General features: G+C 48.3%; 1 protein-coding gene across 1 annotated transcript in view; it reads left to right on the top strand.

Moving 5' to 3' along the window:
* UBE2QL1 (ubiquitin conjugating enzyme E2 Q family like 1) overlaps positions 1-4,061 on the top strand; it is a 29,084-nt gene extending 25,023 nt beyond the window's left edge. The window contains exon 2 of the mRNA XM_044442909.1: positions 3,771-4,061. Coding sequence (XP_044298844.1) covers positions 3,771-3,902 — 132 coding nt within the window. The 3' untranslated portion in view covers positions 3,903-4,061. The remainder of the gene's footprint in view (positions 1-3,770) is intronic.
* The last annotated feature ends 18,531 nt before the right edge of the window (positions 4,062-22,592 follow it).

Below are 22,592 nucleotides of genomic sequence, written 5' to 3' on the forward strand. Positions count from 1 at the left end.
ACATTTTTGGCCCAGAAGATGTGTGAGCAGATAAGCTATCCATCATTTGCAAGTTTATAAGTTAGCATAGATCTGTGGCCCTGGGGTTTTGCGATAAAAATTCTTTCAGACTTCTGGCCCTTAATAAAGTCATGCTACATGTTCTGATGTATGGCTGTGAAAGCTGGACCATAAGGAAGGCTGAGCGCCAAAGGATTGAGGCCTTTGAATTGTGGTGCTGGAGGAGACTCCTGCGAGTCCCTTGGACCGTAAGGTGATCAAACCAGTCAGTCCTAAAGGAGATCAACCCTGACTGCTCTTTAGAAGGCCAGGTACTCAAGATGAAATTCAAATACTTTGTCCACCTGATGAGAAGGAAGGACTCCCTGGAGAAGAGCCTAATGCTGGGAACAATTGAGGCAAAAGGAGAAGGGGACGGCAGAGGATGAGGTGGCTGGATGGAGTCCCTGAAGCAGTCGGTGTGAGCTTAGGTGGACTCCGGGGGATGGTGGAGGACAGGAAGGCCTGGAGGAATGTTGTCCATGGGGTCGCGATGGGTTGAACATGGCTTTGCGACTAACAACAACAACACATGTTCTGAAATGCTCATCACCCATTGCATACATGAAATATGAGCTTCAGCTGCATGCATCTATTCCATCAAACAGTAAATGTTGGGCTTTGGCCCATTACTCTGTGCATGGTAGACTCAGAACCTGGTACAGCTGAGGACACCCTGACACTTTCCATCTTGCCTAAATGACCCAGCAGCTGAGGTCTGCTCTCATTTCCTAGTGTTTTGGAGCTTCCAAGCATGGACAGCCCTTAACTTCTTAACCCGAAAGATTTTTTCTTAATTAAGGTGGGCCAGTGTAGAGGCCTTGTTCAGTAACCATGTACAACTCGACTTCTGTTCCCTGTGGCTAAAGGCAGGCATTCTTTCTTTGGAAAAGAGTTGGAGGTAATTTGAACGTGGGCCTTGCTTGCAGGATTGCCTCTTCCCTCTGAAGCACCGTGGAGTTAGGAAACAGATCCTCTGCTTCAGGATAGTGTTGATGGTGGAACGGAGACTCCTTCTAAGAAAAAATGGTTTCAGGATGGTTTTAAACTCCCCTCTCCATATTTCCAAGTGGAAACCCCAAGATGTCTCTTGCTGTGTCTCTCTGTGCATATATATAATTATTCCTCCAGGAGCCTTCAAGGCAGTTTACAGCAATTCAGATATCTCACGATTGCGATGACAACGGAAGAGGATTAAAGCCAAGCCAAGCTTTAAAAAAATCAAACAGTTCTGCAAAGTGGCAAAATTAAAATAAAGGTGTTGCGGTTAAAAGACAGCAAGAAGGGCCTTACGAGCTTTGCCTCTACCTGAAAGGAAATCCTTAACTGGGATGTGAATAATACAATGGCAGTTATAAAACAGTCTTACGGAGATGTAGGAAGGAGGCCCTTGAAAGCCCTGCTGGGAACATGCCCATCTGGGCAGCTGGCAGAGAGCAGCTTCGTTTGGTTGCTGCCAGACTTTTCCTGCTTTCTTCGTGTACCTGCTCCAAAGCCGGCATCCTCCTCCCAAATTTGGCAGGTGCAGGGCAATCCCAGGAAGGAAGGTGCTGTGGATCCAGTCACAGTAGCAGAAACCTCAGCAAACATCTGGAGAGAACCTCTGTGAGTGGACCTCCTTCTTCGCCCACACGGGAAACTCCAGGGTCTCTTATGGCCCGGGGAACTTCCTGCTCACTTAGCCACTTGGCCTTGGACCTTTTTTCTGCTGCTTCTGCCATCTTCGTGGGCCAAAGGACAAGAACCTGCACACAGGGATTTCCCTCTTTGTATATCCCACGGCAAAACTTGGCTTTGTGTTTTCCAACTCCCCAAAATGCCAATTTCCCCCTGCTTAGAAAAGAAAGTGAAAATGCACGGAAGGCACAGGAGAGAAGCAAGCTGATATGGGTTGCACCACACACCAAGACACAAGAAAAGCCTTGGCTAGAAGAGCCCTAAATAATTCTCAGCAATTGCATAGACTGCATACCTCGGTTCCCCTAAATTCCTCTTCATTTCTCGAAGTAAGCAAGGAAAAATTGTGTTGCTTTCCCAAAGACTCAACATTTTCGGGTAGGTTACATCTCTAGGGAGTAGCCAGTAAAATCACACATTATACATATCAAAATCCCACTGCATGGATCTAGACTTGTAAAGACTGAGGCCACGATCCTGGGCGAGCTTACATAGGAAAAGCTCCCTAATCTCACCTAGAATTGTGTCTTATGTAGATTTGAATATACTGCATAGTATACCCTTTTATCAAGTATTCTTGGTACAATAAGTACACCAGAATATTCCCATCATGTTTTGGTGTACAAACCGAAGAACGGATTCTCTCAATAGACTTTCACAAAGTTTAGCAACTCATAGTGCTTGTTTAATGAATACAAACATTCTCTGAATTGGCATAGTGTCTACACTTATTTTTTATTTCATTTTTTATGAAATGTATCTTTTTTCAGGGGAAATTGGCGAAATGTACTTTAAAAAAAGAAGAAGTGTGCATACTTTCTGTTCTAGTTAGATGCTTTGTACATTTTAATAAGGGACCAGGCAATAAATAAATAGCCAGTGAATACCCCAACCTGGATTTGACTTTTCAGGTCAAAGTTGGGAAGTTACGAAAGGACTGGGGTCACAGGACAGAGGGGCCTGTCACGGGTAGCCACGGTGGTGGCCATGTTGTGCAAACTCAGCTGCAGGATGGTACTCTGGGCAAAAATCAGAGTTGTTTTAACAGGGATATGTGCAGGTTTTACATACGTATATTTCCCTGTCAAAACCCCCTTATGAGCTTTGGTGTTTGTTCTTTTTTTTAAAGGAAGCCTGAATTTGGATAGCTTCCAAAACTGTGCTTGCAAAATTAGCACAGCTCACATCTTTTCATTTCCCTGACTATCTAGAGCCATGGGGAAAAGCGGAGGTGCTAAGAGCAACACAGTCCCAACCAAAAAAGCCCTAGCTGAGCTGGTAGTCCACGCGCCCACCCTAGTGTGAGCGAAGTCCCATCTGTGGCTTAACTTCTCACTTGACGGCTTTGACAGCTCTCCAGTTGATGGCTGTCAAACGAAAAGCAAAGCAGCATTAACTTACTTGGAAGCTCGCTTCGCCAGTGCCTGTGGATTCTGCCTTCTGTGCTTGGTCCAGAGATGCCACCCGGAGCACTGATGAGACGAGGCTGCATTTATGGGATGCCCAAATCTAAGTACTTGTGCTACTCTGATCTGGGGGTGAGGGTGGCGTTAAACAGATGATAACAAACATTCTCACAAACTTGGGGCGCAGCGCCTTCTAAAGAGATGGGTGGAGAGGTGAACCAGTGACGCCGTTTCAGTTGTATGGAAGGGGCTACCAGTTGAGGTCACGTCAGAGGTGATGGAAAGTGTTTTCCAAGAAGAAAGTGGGAGGAAGCCATGGTGTCTGCAAAGTGGGCTGCGGTCACAGCAGGGGAAGATGGCGGCAGGAGGGGTTTTGTCTTGGATTTGCCTCAGGTGCTTGTGAGAGAACTGAGGAAGGAGGGGGGGAAGCCCCTGCAGTGCATCCCATAATCTCTTCTTCCACAAACAAGCCCCACTGCCTAGCTTAGAGACAGGGTGGATTGTAGTGCCCTTCTCACCTGACCACAAATTTATCACAGGTTCTGCCGCAAACTATGAGTTGATCTTGATCCGCGCAATTTCCTTAACATGTCTTCCTGCATTGAGCTGCCGAATACCAATTTTCTCCTCTCTGTTTCTCTCACGCAGGGCCGTATCTGCAGAAAGGCTGGGAAATCAAAAAAGTCCTTCAGCCGCAAGGAAGCTGAAGCAACTTTTAAGAGCTTGGTGAAGACCCACGAAAAATACGGGTGGGTCACCCCTCCCGTCTCTGACGGCTGATGCAACTCACAGCTCACGCGTCAGATGCTATACAAAAACAACACGACGACAAAAAATGAAGTACTCTTTGACATTTCCTCAATGCTGTATTCCGCCTCCATCCTTTTTCTACTTCAGCTTCTGTTAGATTTCATGAATGTCATGGAGACATCCAAATTATTTATGAACAGATCTGTTTACAAGGAGAGGGAGGGGGAGGGAGGGAGGGGGGGAGGGAAAGGTTGTATAAGATTATATTTTGACACTGGTGAATGATCATCTCGAAGTCACTTTAGAGCAGATGCTGAGATCGTGGCTGTCACCTGCCCACCGCCGTTGCCCACCCTCTGAGCCACGTTCTCGCCTGCAGCTTCTGGCACGACGCCAGCCTGGCGCTGGAGGGACTGGTGACGGCGGTCCATTGTTGCTTTGTCCATTTCAGTGTGAAATGAAGCTGTTCTATTTCAGTAGGGAAACAATGCATCGCAGAGCCATGTTCGCTGTGCTGTTTTTAATCTCTTGTTTCCAAGCAGGTCAGCCTACCTTGGAGATGTGTTTTTTCTGTAGAGCTGTGTTCTGGTGTCGCTAAATTTTTAGACCTCATTTGTGCTCTGTAATAAGACCTCTGGTTCGTTGGGAAAAACGGGATTCTAATTAAGACACACGCTCTAGTGTTTGGGGGAAAGGAGCACCCGCCTGGGGTCCAAATGCGGTGTGCTTTCGTTCACCCACAAAACCAGTGTGGTTACGGGACGGTCAAGCGACGGGAGGCTTGGGGTCCCAGACGAGCCCATGCCAAGGGGCTGCTAAGGGTTGGTTGGTCCAATATTTCTTATCTTCCAAGTGGGATGGCAGCCTTCCGGAACAGCAACTTTGCTTGTCCACTTCTGCACAAGCCAAGGAAAAAAGATGAAATGCAGAAGATGTTACCGTAAATGTATGGTACGTGATTTGAATCGATGGAGCAGTTGCAAAAGCTACGTCAGTTTTAGGAACTGAGGCATTTAGATGACTGTTTGCATGCCTGGATTTCCCTCCCTGCCCCCCCCCCCATAACCCCCTGCCAACATGATAGACAAGCAGAGAGAATCAGCTGACACATAAATGTCCATCAGGGACATAAAGAATTTGTATTCCTTCTATGAAACAAAGTTTTTAAGACTCCCTCTAATATTCCTCAAAATAGAAAGGGCGAGTTTGAAATGTGGAACCCGAATGGAGAATCATGTTGGAGACATTCTAAATAAAATCAACCGAACTATTTGATCGTCTCAGTATTCAAGTCGTCCTGTTTGAAGGGCTGCCGTTTCACTTTAGAGAGCTTGCAGATTGGTCCTGAATACCACCACGGCCTTATGGGGGCGAGTGTGCCACAGTGCTATTGCTCACAAACACAGTGAATTGAAGGAAAGGACGCTGCGGTCGTGACTGTCTTTACTCTGGAGTCAGTCCTATTGAGCTCAGTAGGGTTTGCTCCTTAGGAGGTGCACATAGGACTGATACCTGTCTGCCAAAAAGCTCTGCATCACATACCTTGCATGAAATCCGGCTGCAGAGTCATATTTGTGTGTGAGAAATGATGCCTCAGCCGGGGCTTAGCTTCCCATGGTTATCAGTGCTGCCGAAGTGACAAGGTATCCTTGAACATTATTTTTGGTTTGTACATCTTACATTTTTGGGGTCCCATTTTTGACTGGTCCCCAGAACCGAATTTTATCCTCCCGGCTGGTTTCTAGAAAGACGGGGGGGGAAATCCAGAAGGCTGTTTTGCTGCAAGTGTGACCCAAAGACATCACACCACACCTAGTGGTGGAAGGAGGTTGATGGGAATACAGCCAGATTTCGAATGCCTACATTTTAGGTCTTTATTTGGAAACCTTTTTCAGGTAATGGAAAGAGACTCCACACATTGTTGGCTAACCTACTTGGCAAAATGGTATTTATTTATGATTTTTAAATCCCACCTTTTTTCTTTCAGGGTGGCTTATATAATTCTCCTCCTCCTCCTCCTCCTTCTCTCCTCACAACAACAGCCCTTTGAGACAGGTTGGGCTGAGAGTCTGTGACTGGCCCAAAGTCACCCAGTTGGCTCCATGGCTGAGCGGGGACTTGAACCCGGATCGCCTGAGTCCCAGTCCTGCTCTCTTAACCACTACACCACACCAGCTCTCCATGAGTTCCATGGCTGAGCAGGGACTAGAACCCAGATCTTCTGAGTCCCTTTTACAGACTACATAAAAGGCACTACCCTTTTCTATCCCCTGTTGGGTTCTCATCCTCTCACACAGAAACACCAGGGTATACTCAGTTGAATGCAATCGTCCAATGCATACATCCAGTGGACGAGTATTAGTCCTTTTTATCCATGGGTGGGTGGGAACCCCAGCGCTGGGCTCCATCCGGTGGGCTCAGCATGGCCCCGTGTCTACTCTTGCAGAAGCCAGCCCAGCCCAGCCCACCCGTCTCTGGCCCAGCAACCTGGCCAGAGCGAGGGAGACAGATGCTCCCTCTCTTCCTTTGACGGCTCGCCTTGCTAAATCCTTGCACTACCGCCTCTCCTTCCCTTTCGTCTGGGAGAGACGGTGGAGATGGAGAACAGGGACCGCAAAGTGCCAAAAACCAAAACCACTGAGAGCTTTTCTAGATCAATAGCGCTGGTGGGCACCTGCCGCATTCTGGTAGCGGGTCCCCCCAGCACATTATTTTCCTGTTTTCACTCTCACGGAAATGGGCCGTGCCAGCTTAGAGAAAAGCGTAACGGACAAAGCTGTTTGCTGAAGCATGAGGAAAGCGGTGGCAAATACCAGCAGCCCCCAGTGAACCCCTGGGGCTCTTCGGAGGGGCTGTCGAGACGGCGACTGGGGGAAGTCTCCCCCTCTAAAGCAGCGGGGAGAGACGAAGGCCGGGGAACGGGCTCCTGGCCGCAGACGGGGGAGGGCCAGCAAGCCAGTGGCGGTTGCCCCACCGGGCCGCTTGGGCATCCGTGGAGCGGTTGGCACAGGTGGCACCTCCGGCGAGCTTGGCAGGAATGGCAAGAGCTTTCCCTTGGTCCGCAGCACTCCCCTACCCATGGCGGGAGCTGCCGTTCCTTTCCGCTGGGGGAAGCAACCCCTTCTTGAGAGCAGGGGCACCTGGGGTGGCTTGCTGGGAAGCACAGGCCATCCTGAGACCCGTGATCCAGACTGGGACAATACGACAGCCAGGCACGGCCTGGCATCCCAAGGTCAACCTGTTTCTTTGAGCAGCTGCACAGACCTCCGCGGACACACACGTCCTCGCGAAAAATCAAATCAAATCAAATCCATCAACAGAGCTAGTATTGCTCATTTATCACATAATTAGTGGGCCGGGAAAGCAAGTGCCTGAGAACACCATTCTCCATGCCAGCAAAAACTGATCTTTAGCTGTTGGCCGTTAGCACGAAGCTGCAAATTTGAAATGGGCCCTTGCCAACCAAACATCAAGGCGCTGGGGGAAGCGGAGGAAAAGAAAACAGCCTTTGCGGAAACCGGTGACCATTTTCGGGGACAAGGCAGTGACTTCCCTTTTAAAACTCCATATCATTTCCCTTTCTGTTACACTTTTTTGAAGTAGTGTTTCCTGTGGTGGAAAGCGTTCTTAGCACACCTCACGTCCCACTGTTTCCCCCACGGTGCCTCAGTGCAAGGATGTTCTGCCACAACGTAGCATCCTTCCAGAGGCATTGTGGGGTTTTAAAAATGGCTGCCCAGGGGGAGCAGCTATGCACCCTTTCCCATGATGCCCCTGGAAAGAGACCATGTCTTGTGCTTCCTGCGAGGCACTGCTGGAGGAAAAGGTGGCTGGACAAGCTTGCAGCTCCACCGTCACAGCAAACTTCAAAAAAGGAAACCCGGAACAGTGAGATTAAACCTCTCCGTGGGCAGTGGCAAAGAGGGCCGTGCATTTTTTCCGCCCTTCTGCCAAACTGGTAAAAGTGCCTCCCCACATTTGTGGCCTGAGAAACTGTGTATAAAGGCCGACTGGACTTGCAGTTCAGCTGTAGGTGGTTCGTATTTGGGGCAAGGATGTTTTCCAAGAATCCCTTGAGCGGAAAGAACGCCACAAGCGGGGCAGAGCCGTCGGAAATGTGCAGGGTGTGGGTGGCCAGGAGGGAGGCGAGACATTGATTCTCAGGTTCCAGTTGGGCTGCACACACGTTTCCAACTTCCCCGGCAAAATGTTGGTGGATTCACTGGAAAAAGTGCACCAGAAATGCTACTGGCACCAACAGGGCCACCTCTGTCTCTTGACTCTGAAAACTGCACTGCATTCTTCCATGCACGTGTTTTAAGCACAGAAGTGGGCAGCCTTCCAGCGGGATCTTCTGTGCTTTTCCGTAGAACTCCAAAATCAACCAAACAGAACATGGTGCAAAAGGGGTAAAGAATCCGGAGAACAAAGCAGGTACGGAAATCCTGATTACCCCAGCTTTCTTTGTTTCAGGACGGGTGGAAAACTTTCAGCTTCCCAAATCCCACCTGGCCGGGACAGTACAGGCAATGGTAAGCAGTGGTGTGAGTTGCATATGGAGGACCACAAGGTGTCTTCCCTTTGGGGTGAGTGCAAGAGTTATATTCTTGCTGCTGTCATGGAGCATTTGTGGCATGGAAATCCTTGTTGATCTATGGAAGATCCTCCGGAGAACAGCCGGTCGATCAAGAATTTTCATGAAGTGATGCACAGAATAAAGGTAGAACACCGGGAGTCAAATTTGGCAGGCAGTGTTGATTAGCAACCCATCTGCCTGCCTTTCCTAAGTTGTCATATGGTGTCTCTGGTTTGCTTTCCCCCAGTGCCAGGAAATAGAATTTAATGGCCTGCCATGATAGTTCAGCAACAGGGAAGAGAGAGAGAGAGAGCAAGGGAGAGTCTCCGTGGCTGGAAAAGAGACGGATCTTTTTGCCAAGCCCCTCAAAGCTCTCCTTGGGCATCTTGGTTTTAAGAGGGCTCCAGAGAACTCGGCATAACTTTCAGAACAAGAGAAGCTTCGTGAGTATTTGATCCTTAAACAGGTCTGTCTGGCAAGCCTTGCGGAGCGCATAACTGCAGCGGTTGCCCTGGGCGAGGGAACTCTTGCCTGCTTTTAGTGTCTGGAATGCAGATGCCTTGGCGTTGTCTGCCACATCAGCAGCGATGTCTTCTACAGACAACAGGATCGTTTCCAGCGCCCATCCAGTGCAGCATTCCTGGCAGCAGCAGCAGCAGCAACACGGGAGCAGATCCTGCCTCGGCCCTACAAGGGCACGGCTGGGAGGTCACACAGCTCAGCCTTTTGGAGCTGCTGGCACAGAGGAGCAGGGCTTCTTGCATCCTAGGCGGGCCCCGCTCCTCCCTCCCTGGCCCCCCAGGATGCCCCCTCCGTGCCGGCCCCAAAGTCACACCACCAGCGACTTCAGTGGGATCACCCCAGCTGCATTTCTGAGGTTGGAGCTGAGCCCTGCGCTATCCTCGGGCCACCTGGAAGCTCCGAGGGGGCACAGGCTGGCAAATGGAGTAAAATAAAGCTTGCGAAGAAAGCAACAGTATCAAACCAAAACAACTCGGAACTGTCCAGCAGTTTCTCCTTCCCTCTGAGAGCAGCACTGAGATAACACCAAGCCATGGGAAACATTTTAAAGTTGTCCTTAACTAGACGAATTGGTAGGAATGGAATGGAATGGAATGGAATGGAATGGAATGGAATGGAGGGGAGGGGAGGGGAGGGGAGGGGAGGGGAGATCTACAAATTGACTTCAGACAAGTCTTTTCAAACTGAAACAAGGGGATGCGGTGACAAAAATGCCCTTCTGGAAAATGCTTGACACTCCCGGAAATAGTATTTCTGGGAAGGGAAGGGAAGGGAAGATGGCCACCAAGAAGCAAATGACTAAGCCAAAAATGACTAAGCCAAAAGAAACTTCTCATGCAAAAGAGCCAACGAGCAAAAAATCCACGGATTGGTGCAGCAACTGAAAAAGGAGAAAGGAAGGCTTTGCCAAGCACTGTCCACGCCACGTTAATTGCAGAATCTCACAGAAGTGAGGCGACTCCAAGAAATTCCATGAAAGCAACTGAGGCAGACAATCAAGAGAGTTTGGCATTTATCTCGGGAAGAGGCACTCCCTTCCTAGCCAACTCTGGTCAGCCTGATCGTCGGTTCACTGCGTGACGTGCTACACACGGATAGCCTGATTTGTTCTTGGGTTAAATAGCCCAAAGTTAAGTGATGATTAGTTCTTAGGTTCACTTTGGTCTGTTTATTTGTCTGTCTGCTTGTTTTTGACATTTGTATGCCACTCCCTACTCCAAGTGGAGTCTGTGGGCAACTCACAATATTTAAAATTATGTGCTCATTTAAATAATAAAGCTAATAAAAACAGCCAGTTCCATAAAAGCAACGGGCCATCGTCTAAACAACAACAAATAAATAGGCCATTACATGTCCTTACTTGGGGGACAACCATTGAATTATACATTATTGGAGCCATTAAAACCAGATGTTAACATGTATTGTTAAAATGCCTAGAAAAGCGAAGTGTTTTTGCCTGGTGCCAAAAAGAGAAAATATCGGTGCCAGGCAAACTTCTCATTCCACAAGTGGGGGCAGCCACCAAGAAGGCCCTTCTGTTTGCCATCTCTCACCTCTTTGAGGGATGACTCCATTAGAAGGGCCTCCTGCCCAGATCTCAGTGGTCAGGCAGGTATATACGGGAGAAGGTGGTCCTTTAGGTAGCTGGGCCTTAAGCCATGCATCTCTTTGACGCACAGGTAGCACCCAGTGTCCAGGTTCGCATGCAGCACAAGAACCAATGCCTGAGTGGATCTGAGGCTGACATCCAAAGCAAAGTAGCTCACAACACAGCCAATCGCACACTAGCTAACTTGGGATCCACTGCTGTCGCGTGCAAACAGGGCCCGATGGCCACTGCCCCAAGAACAGGAGTTTCCGGGCTTAGTTGCCAACCTGGCTGAAGGCCACAGGCTATTTGAGGGGATGCGGGCAGTGCTTCGCATCCTCCCCTCCGCCCCTCGGGCGCTTCGACCCTTCACGTCGTCTAGTGTCGGTTGTCTAAGGCAGAGAGAGGGGAATTGTGTGTGGGGGGGTGAGTCATTCACAGCAAAGGTGGAAGGCCTGTTCTTACACGTATGGAACACTGAATTACTTTAAACGTGCGCTTCAGCATTTCACAACGCCCACATTCATGAAGAATAATTATATGTCGCCTCAACTGGGAGGAACGATTCCCACTTTTCCACTCGCCCTAAATAGCATCCCCGGGCATGCTCAAAGATGTGTTTAGTCCTCAGCCTCATTACTGCAGTGTTCCCAACTGGTTCCTTGCCTAGAAAATAGTACGGTAGCTGGATCCCTTCTCCTGAACGTTCTGCACGTAACGTTTGTTTTTCGGTGAACGGGGCAGCATAGAAGCCCTCTAAATAAATAAATGAATAAATAAATTTGAGAAAAGGTTTGCCCCCTGATTTTGCTCCATGCATTCATGAAGTAGCGGTGGCAGAGATAAGCGGAAAGACGGACAGGTTTGATGCCCACTGGCATCTGCCTTATTTCCTGTAATGATAGCTCGACTTAATGGTATTACCAGAATACCATCCAAGGAATCCAACAGAAAATCTGTGCAGGAGCCTCTCAGTTGTAATATTGCAAGAAACAAATGGGTCATCTCTACCAAATGGATGTTTCGAATAGAGCTAGCAAGCTCCAAAAAGAGCTGCTTGCCAGTCTTTTCGGCATCAGTGTGGTGGTTATTGCAGTCTTTTAAAAAACGAGGTACCCAGCAATTATTTCCTTTCGAAATAGTCTGTGCTTTGGCAAAGAGGAAGCTTCTCAAACCGATCATAAGTGCCCGTGTTGTTTTTAAATCAATGCAACGCAACAGTTCCAATTCTAATTAAGTGACTACATGATTTAGAAGGCTTCCCTCCTTTGGTTTCCATTTGCATTAAAAAGATTTGTGAAGTTGTTTTGTAATGAGTTGCTTCTCCCACAGATTCTGGAACACAATAAAAAGTTAATTGAGCGCTTCTCGACTCTTAACATAAAAGGATTAAATACCTCTTTCTGAAATGGAAGTGAAGGAAACCAAAGGACATTGCATAGTGGAAGAAATGGGTGCTGTGTTTGGTTGCCAGGTATGAGGTTTTGACTGCCAGCTGATGGCTTTATCCTTCTTCTCAAGGCACCCAGGGGAAGAGCGAAATCTCCAATCCCCAGAAGAGCCGGCAACTTCACCATCACGGAGTATGTACAAACTCTCCCACCTTACAGAAGTTACAACAGAGATTCCACCAGTGCGTTTGGCACATAGAAACCTGGGATGATTGGCTATAATTACTTCCTCGATTGATCCACCTGCCTCCCTGTTTAAATTCCATTATAGCAAACAACCAACTATAGACATTGTATAGCTAAACAAATCAACCAATCCACTCCCAAACCAGTAAATCCTTATCAAATAGTCAGTAATTTTTAAACACTGACAAATTAGACTAGTAACAAAGAACAGTGGAAATTATGTGAATAGCAAAAATGACTATCTTCCAGAAGAAGTCTGAACCTTCAGCTCAAATACAGGTTCCTGGAGACCCTGCCACGCTTCAGAGAAAAGTCTAGGTTGTGCCACAAGGAGATAGAAATAAACCACAAGGTTATAGAAATGGAATGGAATTTTTGAAAATATTGTTCAGATTAGCTCTTGTACTGATACTTTTTTGTTATAGCAAGTTGAGTGAAGATGAATAGAGTTATTTAAATGGATGCTCATTGTGGTTAGAGTTTAAATTGCCTCAAAGTGGTAAGCAATCAGAAGTTCAGTTATAGAAGGTTGGAAAGATAAGTTAGTGAATAAGCAGTAATGGTAAGACTAACTATGTAAAATAGAGACAGGCAGAAAAACTAATGATCAGCGTAAAGGGAATCTTCAACACTTCCCAGAAATTCTGTTGCCTGGAAGAAACATTATACACATGTGCAGTGTTCCAATTCTTTGGAAGTGACTGATTATTATTTTTAATATGAATCAGCCACTGGCATCCAATGGAAAGAGCTCTCCATTTCAAACCCAGATGGGTCAGATAAGGATAAGAGACAGTTGGCAAAGTCTAGCTTGGGGCTCACCAAGAGTTTCCAGTGCTCCTCATTGCATAATAACTCGTAGTAAACTTTGCCCGCAATAGTCACACTTAACAAAGAGGATGGCTGCATGCTGGAGCATTAAATTGCCGCTGGAGCTGTTGCCACAAGAATTTTGCAAGGACCTAGCTATTGCTGTAAGTTGAGAAAGTGAGAAGCTATGCCAATAAACGTTCTGCATCTTGTCTCCATCTGGTGCTTTATGATCCGTGGTCAGGCTGAATTTTAAGCCCTCGTGACTCAACTTAGGATGTCATCTGTGGGTCATGCACCTTCTTTGGGGCAGACGACCCATACAAAAGGTGATGCTGCCGCTTTTCACTTTGCAAGGAAGTAAAAGAGAAAAGGAGGGAAGGAGAGGGAACAAGTATCGGAGGGTTAACTTTTTTAACGGGGCCAGTTGAAAGGTGCTGTTGATGGGCGCAGGCTGCCAAGGCGGTGCGGGCAGGGGGGTCCAGCTTGCTCGCAAGGAGATCATTTTCTCCGAGAGAGTCCAAGAGGATCTCTGAATGAGCAAGTCCCCTCTCTATGGCAGGCCGGATAAATGGGCATGGGGGGCCGGACCCAGCCCGCAGGCTGTAGTCTGAGGTCCCATGGTTTAATGGGTCATGGGGCCCATTCTTGCAAGCCAGTGTGGTGCAGTGGTCAAGAGCACAGGACTGGAACTCTGGAGAGCCGGGTTCGAGTCCCCATCTGGCCGTGATGCTCCCTGGGTGACTTTGGGCCAGTCACTCACTCTCAGCCTGTCCTCCCTCACAGGGTTGCTGTTGTGAGGATCTCATGCGGGGAAGAGAACTTGCAATCCACTTTGGTTCTTTGCAATGAGATAATGGCGATGGTGATGATGACGATGACGATGAGGATGATGATGATGACGACGATGAGGATGATGACAATGAGGACGAGGACGACGATGAAAATCCATCCCTACTGCAGCAGGATCTTAATTTTCATATTCCTTTTAGAATGTCCATTTCCCTGGGGGTTTTTTAATCTTCTCCTCTGAAGTACCACGTCCTGAAATCATGCATGTGCCACTTTATTAGATACTTAATTATAAGTACTGATACCCTGCTAAGGAGCAGACCGTTGAGGAACGTGCCTTCAAGGAGGTCAGGCTGTGGTTGGCTTACCTACACGCACCTCAGCCATGGCTGGCATTTCCCATCCTGTCGAGCTCAGATGCTTCATTTCAGCCTGGCCTTGCAGAGCTTCTGTACAGCCCCTCTCTGCAATAGGGCACTTCACTCATAAAGACGACTGGAGTCCCGAAAGAACAGTAAAAATGAGACAATTATTAGCTGAGGGACACAAATAAGCTCTTAAGTGAATTTTTCCCAGACAGGCTTCTTGGAAAGGGATGCCGCCTCTCCTCTGCTGTTTTGCCTGGAGCCCTCGGCAAAGCTCACAGTAGCTATTTTGCAAGGCTTCGGATAATGAGAAAGGAGTCGAGAGCAGTTTCCCTTGGTGAATCTCAGAATGGGAGTCCCACACACCAAAAGGAAGCAGTTGGGTTGCTAGATTTGGGGGTTTGCTGGACAGACTCTGGAAAAGACCCTCCCCCAAATCATTCAGGATCTCTTGTGGTTTCTGAAGGCCCCTGATCTCCAACCCACCAACTCCTCCTTTCTGTTGTTCCCTCCACTATCCCCTTTCCGTACCCACTTCTTCGCCCTTCTGTTTGCATTGTCCAAGGGGTGGTGAGGATGCTCAAAGAGAGACAGGAGGGCAGAAAGATGTGCAGAGAAGTCCCAAACCGTTCTGGGAAGCTGCAGCATCTTCCCAGCCTTTAGGAGGTCCCTGCTCCTGGACAGAGCATTCAGAGTAGCAGGGAACTGTGGGAGCAGAATCCATCACCCCAAGTCTCTCTGCTCATTTTTTGCCCAACAAAAATGAGCAAGCAAGTTTCTAGCTCCTGTGGAGGAGTCCTGCCTGCTGAAATCAACGACTCTAGAGTGGCAGAATAAAACTTCCTGCAGCCCCAATGGAAGGACATCACTGCCCTGGAAGTTTCCTTGCAGATCTTCACCTCCCTGTGAAATAAGCAAGGCCGTGCACATGGGCTTGTTCTGCATCGTTTACGCAAAGCACAGAATTCAGCTTTCCTGGGAGCGGAACGCCGGCTAAACTGCACTGCTGTGGAGCTTTGATCCTTCATCTTTTAGCACATAAATATCTCCCTGCTCTGTTCCCTATCAAAATGCTGAAGAAGCCACCGCAAAAGCCCCAGATATTTGCCTAAGGTGATACAATAAATCTGCAAGGACATCCAAGAACGGAACAGATGTCTTCTGTCTTTCCCCCAGTGGTATTTGATGTTTCCTACCTGCAAAGATCAGCCTCTCACACCTGTTAGAAAGTTCTTCTGTTTTCCATCCTTTGCCTTCAGGCTAGAGAGGGGGACGAGAGCTGCAGCTTTCCCCTGTGTGTGTGTGTGTGGTTTGTAGGCATTTCTGTAGCTGTCTAAAAGCTGCTCCATCCCTTCGGCAAAGTTCGGCCAGCCAGTTCTGCATCACAGCTTCCGCCCCGCCAAGCTCCACTGCTTCTCTAGGAGCACCGAGACAGTCTAATTAAGCACAGCTACTCTGCCGCCCCATCAAGCTTTTCTCCAAGGTCAGAAAGGACAAGCCATTTGTTCCAACCCATCATCCCTGGCGCGAGCTGAGAGGCCTGCAGTCGGCGGAGATGTTCCCTTAGCAAACACTGCGATTGTTTGGGGCATTTTAACAGCGTTGGATTTCCACAGACCTATTTATCACTCCTCTTGGGCAGTAGCTTTGGGTGGGAGGGCAGGGAATGGGGCGGGAAGGTGGCAGCCTTCCAGAACATCACCTCTCCCCCAAGCGTGGGCCACTGGCGAGACCCACTGGCTCTGGGCGCGGGTCCCCAGAGCGCCTGTGCCGTGCAAAGCAGGACAGACCGGCCAATTCAGAGAGGTGCCCTTGGGGGTCCCAGTCTCCATCCAGCAGCTTTCTAGTCCCCGTTCAGCTGGTGTTATTTTAGCACGACAACAGAACAAACCACCTTGGAGTTCCCGGTGGCGGCGGTGGCAAGGAGCGCTTTCCTCCAGCTCCAGCTGATCCACCAACTGCGTCCTTACCTGGGTGAGCATCACCTTGCAACAGTGACTCATGCCCTGGTCACTTCCCGGTTGGATTTCTGCAATGTGCTCTGTGTGGGGCTGCCCTTGAAGACGGCCCAGATACCTCAATTGGTTCAGAATAGAGCTGCCAGGATACTAATGGGGACCGGCAGGTATTCACATATAGCACCAGTCCTCTGCTGGTTACACTGGCTGCCAGTTGAAGTCCAGGCCCAATTTCAGGTGCTGCTGATGACCGATAAAGCCCTAAACGGCTTGGGTCCTGGATACCGGAAGGAGCGCCTTCTCCCCTATGTGCCCCCCTCCCCTTGAGATCTGAGGTGGAGGTCCTGCTCCGGGGCTCCTCCTCGAAGGAGATCAGGAGGGGGCTACCTGGAGTAAGGGCTTCTCTGCGGTGGCACCCCAACTATGGAATACACTCCCCAGAGTGGTTCGCCTGGCACTGACATTATATTCTTTTCGGCGACAGGCAAACCCCTTTTTATTTTCCTGCTATTTTAACATTTAATTTATTCTAACTTGGGTTTTAGTATATTAACGGTCGGGTGCCGTGGGGTTTGTTTTATTCTACGCCTTCCCAAGGCGTTTGTAGTGGATGGGTTAGAAAAGCTTTTAATAAATAAAGCAAGCATTGCTTTTGGAATTCCCCTACGAGCCCCTTGCATCGCTCTCTTCCCCGCAGAGTTCCAAAGAAAAACCACCCAATTCCTTCCGCGTGCAAGTGAGGAGGCCAAGTCTGCTCCAGCTCCACCCATGTTTGCCTCGATCGCGCTTTTGCTCTGTCACCCTCAGCAGGGTTTTGATGCCAGACCGTACCTTAGAGACCCCAGCCCTGAGGAGTTTCTCTCACTGCTTCTCAAGTGGGAACACCCTCTCCCCGTCTCCAGTGGAAAGGTGACTCCAGGTCCAAGCATACAGAAGTGCAACCACTGTGCTTAATTTGGCCCAAAGAGGAGGCGGATTTCCATGGAAGAACTTCATGTTGCACCATTAAGTAAGTGATCCAGGAGGCATTGCTGGCTGGCCATCTTCATATTGCAGAGGTGCCAGCTGCTCAGGAAAACCAGGGCGCTCCTTGGAAAACCGACCTGCCCCTCCACAGCCTTGCACCAGCTCTGTCCGTTCAGTGAAGCTGTCCTGGAATTCAGAAGGAATAACACTTTCCCTTGCTCTAGGAAAGTCCCAGAATTTGCCCAAGGAGAAGGATTCAAGCTCAGGGAACCAAGGTTCAATTTGGATGCCAGGAAGTACTTCCTGACGGTTAGGGCGCCCAGAGTATGGAACGGGCTTCCACGGGAGGTGGTTGAGGCCCCATCGGTGAGGGTGTTCAAGGACAGGCTGGACATGCACATGGTGGGCATGTCATGGGCAGAGCTGGCTGGAGCCGGGGGTCACACTAGATGGCCTCGGAGACCCCTTCTGACTTGCTCTGTTTTGATGTTTCTGTGATTCATGCATTTCCTCTTATTGCTGTTGTGACTTTGGGGAGCACCGTAGGAGCCCTGTGACGGACCTGTGCTCCAAATGGTGGCTTCTGCTGTCTACAGAATATTTCATCTACCCCATGAAACACCCGGGGTTATTTCTGCTGCATTTTCTGCAGGAAAGTGAGCTCACTGCCTGCCTCGCTCTATGAGCCGGATGATCCAAGGAGACCTTTGAGTCTATGTTGTAAGCTGCCCCGAGGCTTCGGCGAATGGGGCGGCATAAAAATGTTTTAATAAATAAATAAATAAATAAATAAATAAATAACTGTACCTGAAAAATGGGAGCCATTTCATTTTTAATCCCCTCTCCATTGTCCTCCTTCCTTCTGCTCTTCTCCCTTAGAGGAGCCGTCCTCAGCCTGGTCCCGTCTAGATGCTAGAGGGGACCTGTGCAGCTCACAACATCCCCAGTTGGCAACGCCCATTGTGGAACGCTGCTCAGTCCAGGGACTCACTGGGGAGGCTCCGAGCCTTTTCTGCACAACTCACTGTGCACTCTAGTACGGTTACAGCCTCAGGCCAATTTTCCCCCTGCTTCTGCCCTGCATCTGATTAACACTTACCAATGAAGGGGAAATGAAGGGTTGCACCATGACCTTTCCTCATGCGGAAACTGCTCTGCTCAACAAAGCCAGGGAAGGGATCCATGCTGCATTTTGCCTCTTGTCAGTAGGAAACACAACGGAATATTAGTATGCAACGTTGCATTGGCTACATATTTCCAAGCACTGGATGCAGTCGGGCAGAATTAGGAATAAAGGGGAAGAGGGGGAATCCTTGCGCCACTAACTTCGGAGCTAAGATGCATTTCACCCTAGGCGTCGATTGCGTATGAGCTATTTAGTCATAAAACCAATTCCCCCCCTCCATTAAATGTTGCACACACATAATCTGGAAACAGAATTTGTACTAATAAAGTGTGTTGAACAATTGTTTGGACTAATTTTAGAAGTAGCTGGTCTATAGTTTTGTAAGAGTTGCATGTTCATGTGACTAAGAATGTGCAGAAACGGTAACTACACTTCGCTTCTCTTACGAATTCCAGATACTGACGCTCATATTCCGATGCCTTCCCTGAGAACTTTGCTCTTGCAACTCCATAACCCTACTCCTTCTAAAGGTCTTGCGGACTTTCAAATGAAGCCACCCCTTTCCTTATACCCTGAACTTCCTCTTGCAAGACCATCCATCTGCCTCTTTCTCCTGTCCTTCTAGTGCACCCTTAAAGCCCTCCATTTTCCAGGATGTCTTGGCTCTTCCAAAGATACAGAATGGAGCTGAGCTCCTTTTCCAGCTTAGCTTCAGCTCCTTCTGTCAGATTTCCAGTCCTCAAGGAAGGGGCATGTTTAGCCTTATGACCCTGATGGTGCTAAATAGAACAATACTTGGCCACCTTTCCAAACAAGCTTGAAAGCCTCTGGTTCAAACCTAGAGGAGCTAATTAAATTTAACATTAACAGCATGGTTTACTGCCTTGTTGGGATTGTTAAAAAAAATCCTTGGCATTAAGAGTTCTGTCTGCAGTCTGGAAAGGCAGCTAAAAATGCCAAGCATGCTGTAAGCAGTCCCACAAATAGAAAACTGCCTCCGTCAGCAGGGTTCTGTGACCCCATAAATGAACGTCCTTCGAAATACCCTGCTGAGCTCTTGTAAACTCCAAGCTGGGGCTTCTTTGATGGAGCTGATCCATCCCTTGGTTGGGTGTGTGTTCATGTGCATGTGCCGCATTAATCTTTCAAGTGCTGGGGACACGCAACCAAATGCTGGTCACAGCAGCTCCATTGACCCCGGAATGGTTGGAGACAGCTGTCCTTCAGCTCAAGCAAGAAGCAAGCCTATGGTCATTTTCATTGTTCACGTGCAGACAGACTTGCCAGGCAAAACTTGTCTATTCGCATAGAAATAGCAATAGAAATCGAAATAATGAACCTGCAGGCCACCGTTTGGTGGCTTTGATATTGCCTTCAACCCCTCCTACAGCAAAACTCTGCAAAAGTTCTAGCCTTTTTGGTTTTCCTTAATTTTCGATCCTATGGCTTCAAAATGGAAGCCCAAGTTGCACCTGGTGCCAAATTCGCCATCTTTTTGGTACCAGGTTAAAACCGCCCACTTTGGAGAGGCCTTTAAAGACCCCCTGGTCATTCAGGGGCCTGAAAGAATGAACCACGTGCTTTTCTTTTATTCTTGGCTGGATCTTTTTATTGTCTTTTGTGCATCTTATGCCATTTAAAATTAATTTTTATTTCTTGTCAATGTCTTCTCTATTGTGTTTTATTGCTTTTATACGTTGTTGTAAGCCACCCAGAGAGCTTCAGCTACAGGAGTATATAAAAGGAAGGAAGGCAGGCCCTTTGGGCAGGTGCCAAATTTTCTTATTAAACTTTTGCAAAGCTTTACATGAAGGGATGGAGCTGTAGAAATACAGGATGGGCTCAAACAACAAATGCATCCAGTGCCAGGCCAAAGCACACACGGCAAGGCTTGTGCATCCTTACTCTTGGGTCACATCCTTCGAACCAAAAACAGCCGCTTCAGCTTGGGTTGGGACAGCAAATGTGCACCTTCTTTCCTTACAGAGTACTGCCCCCTGCTGCTCCAGTCTGTTAAAAAAACAGATTTTTTAATATTTAGGTTGATGTTATGGGTGCTGAGATGAACGAGCTTGGCAAAAACACCCCGCAGAAAAACCGAACATGCAACTCCTTGTGTATACCAAAACTGCTTCAAGGTTAGCCAGAACCTTTCCTTAGTCAAGCTAGGAAAAACGTCTGTACAGAAACCATGTGAAATCTCATCCACAACCCTTCATGCCAGTTTTCGTGCTGTAATTTCATTTTCTGATGCGCAAGAGCTGCTTCAAACATTCCACATCCAGAGAACTCTCCCCATGAACCCGCCAAGGAATAGCTGCCCATTGCAGAAAACGACATACCAGGAATCTTCCACTCCATTTCACGTTCGGTACCCATGAAATCTGTTAACCACTGCCTTATAGGAATGGGCATCGTTCTGAAAACCCACCTCCACTTCCTCTGCAGTTGTGCAGTGCAGGGTAATTGGCAATAACGCATAATGGTGCATAACTCCGTTACAACATGAAGCGTTACAGCTAAGGTCCTCTTGCAAGCTATGATAGCTACCTCCATGGAAACCCATTTCCTAAAGCACACTAAAGAAACAAAACAAAACACTGTCTTGGAAAATCTATACCCATTTTTTGCTGGTACAACCATGCTAAACTACTTTGCCAATTTTCGAACAGGGAATCGAACAAAGCTATTCATGAGATTTATTGTCCCGTAGGAGATGGATTCACATGGGCTAAAGGGAGGGCCTTAGATGTTCTGAGAAGGGAAAGTAGCTCACAAGAAGGCACGAATACTCTTCGTTTTACACCAAATGCCATTTGTCAAGTAAATGCACACATATCTCTTGCCATCATTTAAGGCACTCAAAAGATCAAAGAATTGGGATGATTTTGTCCAGTCCTAGGAGGGTGTGGATCTCAGCTGGGGTCATGCATTTGGCACAATATTTGAAGGTGTTCTGACAATATTTGAAGGTTCTGACACTTCAAAACAAAAGAAAATGGACTTTCCTGTGATTTCACCATTATGCAAAAGGATCAACAAATACAGCCTATTGTGAGCCCACGTGGTACATTGAAGGTCTGACACCTTTGACTGCATCCTGAACTTCATTTTGGCACTAGATTAAGCTGCTGAGTGCAGTCATCCGAGGATGTGGGCAAGGTGCCATTAATACACCGATGGGACATTGCTCTGCTTGTCCATTACAGTTGATTCAGGAGAGGCTCTTCACGACCAGGATCGGTGTTTGAACACAGCTAAAGCAAAGCCAGTAAGCAGAAGCCGAGTCCCAGTTGAGAGAGAGGCTGCGGGTTGGGGGAAACAGGGCGATGGCCACATTGGGAGGGAACTGCTCCCTCCTGGAGGAACGAGGCCAGCCTCTAGGTGCTGCCACTGGACTCAAGTTGACCTCCACGGCTAGGAACATCTAGACAGCAACACCAACGGCTCAGAGAACGCTTGGCTGGTGTGAGCCACACACTGGTAAGCTTGAGACTGGATCATGGCAATGCTTTCTGTGTGGGGCAGCCCTTGAGATTCTACTATCGTAAGCGCAGACTTTTGCGGCTAGCTTAATGATCTTAGTCCCAATGTCATGCCCGACCCATCACGACCCCATGGACAACACTCCTCCAGGCCCTCCTATCCTCCACCATCCCCCGGAGTCCACTCCAGCTCACGCCGACTGCCCCAGTGACTCCATCCAGCCACCTCATCCTCTGCCGCCCCCTTCTCCTTTTGCCGTCAATTGTTCCCAGCATCAGGCTCTTCTCCAGGGAGTCCTTCCTTCTCATTAGGTGGCCAAAGTATTTCAGCTGCAGCTTCAGCACGTGACCTTCCAAAGAGCGGTCAGGGATCTTAGTACCTCACAACTATTATTTTAGTGCCAAGGGACCTGTGTGGACAGCCGGTGCGCTACTTGGCTAAAGATAAGGGGTGCCGTTAGCACACGAAGCCCCGTAGGGCTCAGGGGCGTGTTCTCTTAAGAAAGGACTGCCCCTCTGACACCACAATATTTGGAGAAAGCCGTGTTGTCCACGCTGGAGCCTTTGCATTTTGATTTGGTGGTGACAGCTGGATGAGCTTTCATTGCACCAGGTGCCCACCCTGTGGAACGACCTCTCCTCCAGGGTGCATCAGTCCTCAACAATGAAACAAGCTTACTTTGGCAGTTCCACAATCCCTACCACAATAATGCTCTGTGTTTGTTGCATTCCTTATTAAAATTGTCTCAGGACATGCTCAAGGGGAAACAGTTCATAAACAGGGCTAACAGGAAAAATGGATACATCTCAGGTACAGAATAAGAATTTCCAATTTAAAAGTTAAGAAGGGCCTCCATTAACAAAACTATTTCAAATGACAAAGCAAATTCATAGC

Source organism: Varanus komodoensis, unplaced genomic scaffold, assembly GCF_004798865.1.
Source record: "Varanus komodoensis strain SLA01 unplaced genomic scaffold, ASM479886v1 scaffold40, whole genome shotgun sequence".
Classification (NCBI taxonomy): Eukaryota; Metazoa; Chordata; class Lepidosauria; order Squamata; family Varanidae; genus Varanus; species Varanus komodoensis.